Raw genomic sequence first — 2,583 nt, 5'->3', positions numbered from 1 at the left:
GTGCAGTATTTTCAGTACAATATCTGTATTTTTGGATATACAAATTCTAAATAGCTTAAAACAAATTAGTTAAAATTATCCTACCTTATAGTCCTCACAAATGTTTTTTCGATCAGACTGGAAAGTGGCTATACAACAGATTTCTCATATGACTTGGTCTCCCTGCGAGGGGACGCCACCACACAAGGTCTTTGGTCCCCTGGGCACTCCAGTGCCATCTGTCGGAGAAATCTTAAAATATTCATGGATTCACTTCTGCGCATGGGCACTTCAAGCACTTAAAACCTGAAATATTTGTCTACATCGCTTATGAGCATGCGCACTAGTGTTTGAATAGCTTGTAAACAAATCTGCGTTCTCTAAAGTAAACAAAACTATACGCGCTTGCGCATTCTCATCAATTCCAATTCCAGAGTTGGGGTTTTGACTCGCTTCCTAAAAATAGATATTGCCGTTCCCGAAAGTAAACAAATCAAAGGAGCGAAAAGAAGTGCGAAATAGAATAGAGTGCAGGAGGACGTGAAAGAGGCAGAGCACAGTGAGAGAGCCATGCTGGAGATGCTGCAGATGTTCCTGTTCTTCTTCAAGTCCAAGTACAGGCAAAAATCGATGGATCTGTTCATATATCTGGGTGTGCTACTGTTTGTGGTCGGAAGTCTGCAACAGGTGCAGACCAAATGCGTGGATCCTGAGGATTGTGGGGGCCACGGGATCTGCATGAACGAGACTTGTGCTTGCTACGATGGATGGCAGGGTTCCCAGTGCCAGTTCTGTGGTGGGAAAGTCAGGTAAGAGCATCATCTTGTAATTTGTTTTGATCTCATTCCTATGGATAAGCAAGCAGTGTTTTATTTATAGCCTGCTCGAATCTCAAAGTTCATATTTGTTTTGTAAAAAGTTTTAGTTTTTGTTTTGTTTTTTTTTTCTTTTATTTTCTTCATGCGCACTTGAATTAAATTAGATTTTCCAAATTTATATATTTAAGTTTTACACTATTTGTTTTTAAAAAATTTCCACATCTATTGTAATTTAGTTTATTATTTCCTTTTATGCAAAGGTTGTTCACCTTCAGAATTAAAGTTTGTAATCGAATTTTGCAGATTGGGAACATCGAATGGGACAATCCACGATGGTTTCGGAAACTATTCGATCAGTACCAAATGCAGCTGGTTGATCGACGCTCCGAACGCTTCCATCACCATTCACCTGGAGGAATTTGCAACAGAGTGCGGCTGGGATCACCTGTACATCTACGACGGTGACAGCGTCAATTCCCCTCTTCTAGCAGTCTTCAGCGGCCTCATGTACAACAACGCCTATCGCATCAGAAAAATACCGGAGGTTGTGGCCCAATCTGGTAACGCCCTCGTCCATTTCTTCTCCGATGACGCTTACAACATGTCCGGTTTCAACATCACATATCGTCTCAACGCGTGTCCGTCCAACGTTTCCGGCGTCGACTGTTCCGGCAACGGCCTCTGCATCGATGGTCAATGCACTTGCAATGGTAAACAGACAATACACCTCTTTTAATCTTCGTTTCTGACGTTCTTTTGATTTGCTCTTAAGATCACTGGACCGGCGAGGCTTGCCACCTGGAGAAATGTCCGAACAATTGCGGCGCCCACGATCAGCGGGGAAATTGTGAACTTGAGAACGGCTGTAAATGCAATCCAAGCTTCAGGGGTTCCGACTGCTCCCAACCTGCATCCAAAGGATACTGGGAGAGTATACTCCCCGATAATTACGTCGTCGGATTAGGATCGGCGTCGCATGGGGCGGCCGTGTGGAAGGATTCCCTCTACATCATCTCCGGCGAGAGTTACAATAAAGGAAAAATGCTTTACACCTACGATTTTAATGGTAATTTAAATCAATTTCTACGCTTGGGCAATTTATATTTATCGATGTTTTCTTGTCAAAGGTAACGTGTGGGAGACTCCGCACTTGAACGACGGTCCACACATACGGTACGCCCACTCGACTGTTCTTTACGGCGACAAGTTGTTCCTGTACGGAGGTATCTGCGGAAATCGAGGTCCCACCTCTGAGCTGTGGGCGCTCGACATCAACGCCCAATCGTGGGAAAACATCACAGTAAAGGCGGAGTCTTGTAACGGAAGCATCCTTCTGTGCGGACCTCTGAAATCCGCAGGACACACGGCGACCGTCGTCGCAAACATCGGTAATAAGAAGGATGATCGTATGGTGGTGATCTTCGGACATTCACCGGAATTGGGATACCTGAATACAGTACAAGAGTATTACTTCGAGACGAGGGAATGGCACATCGTGAAGACTCGCGGATATCCGGTGAAGGGCGGCTACGGTCACACCGCCGCCTGGGATTACTATACGGAAAGGATATACGTGTACGGAGGCGTGGTTTCAATTAACCAATTCGCTCAGGTGCTCAGCAAACATATATACGCCTACGACCCGTACAATCGCTCGTGGACATTTCTGACGGATGCACCGAGTGCCCGATTCCTGCACACCGCTACGTTCATCTCTCCCACTTTGATGATCGTCTTTGGAGGTAACAGCCATAACGATACCACCCACAGCACCGGTGCCAAATGC

At 45.4% G+C, this 2,583-nt stretch overlaps 1 protein-coding gene across 1 annotated transcript in view; it reads left to right on the top strand.

Annotated features, from left to right (window-relative positions):
* The first annotated feature begins 358 nt into the window (after window positions 1–358).
* Window positions 359–2,583, top strand: part of LOC108561824 (attractin-like protein 1) — a 4,421-nt gene continuing 2,196 nt past the window's right edge. Inside the window, 4 exon segments of the mRNA XM_017919901.1 lie at window positions 359–788; window positions 1,101–1,507; window positions 1,570–1,863; window positions 1,925–2,582. Coding sequence (XP_017775390.1) covers window positions 550–788; window positions 1,101–1,507; window positions 1,570–1,863; window positions 1,925–2,582 — 1,598 coding nt within the window. The 5' untranslated portion in view covers window positions 359–549.

The sequence above is a fragment of the Nicrophorus vespilloides genome, unplaced genomic scaffold (assembly GCF_001412225.1).
Source record: "Nicrophorus vespilloides isolate i.1.1-1 unplaced genomic scaffold, Nicve_v1.0, whole genome shotgun sequence".
Classification (NCBI taxonomy): Eukaryota; Metazoa; Arthropoda; class Insecta; order Coleoptera; family Silphidae; genus Nicrophorus; species Nicrophorus vespilloides.
Note: the sequence above shows the minus strand (reverse complement) of the source record. Positions and strands in the feature narration are given on the sequence as shown.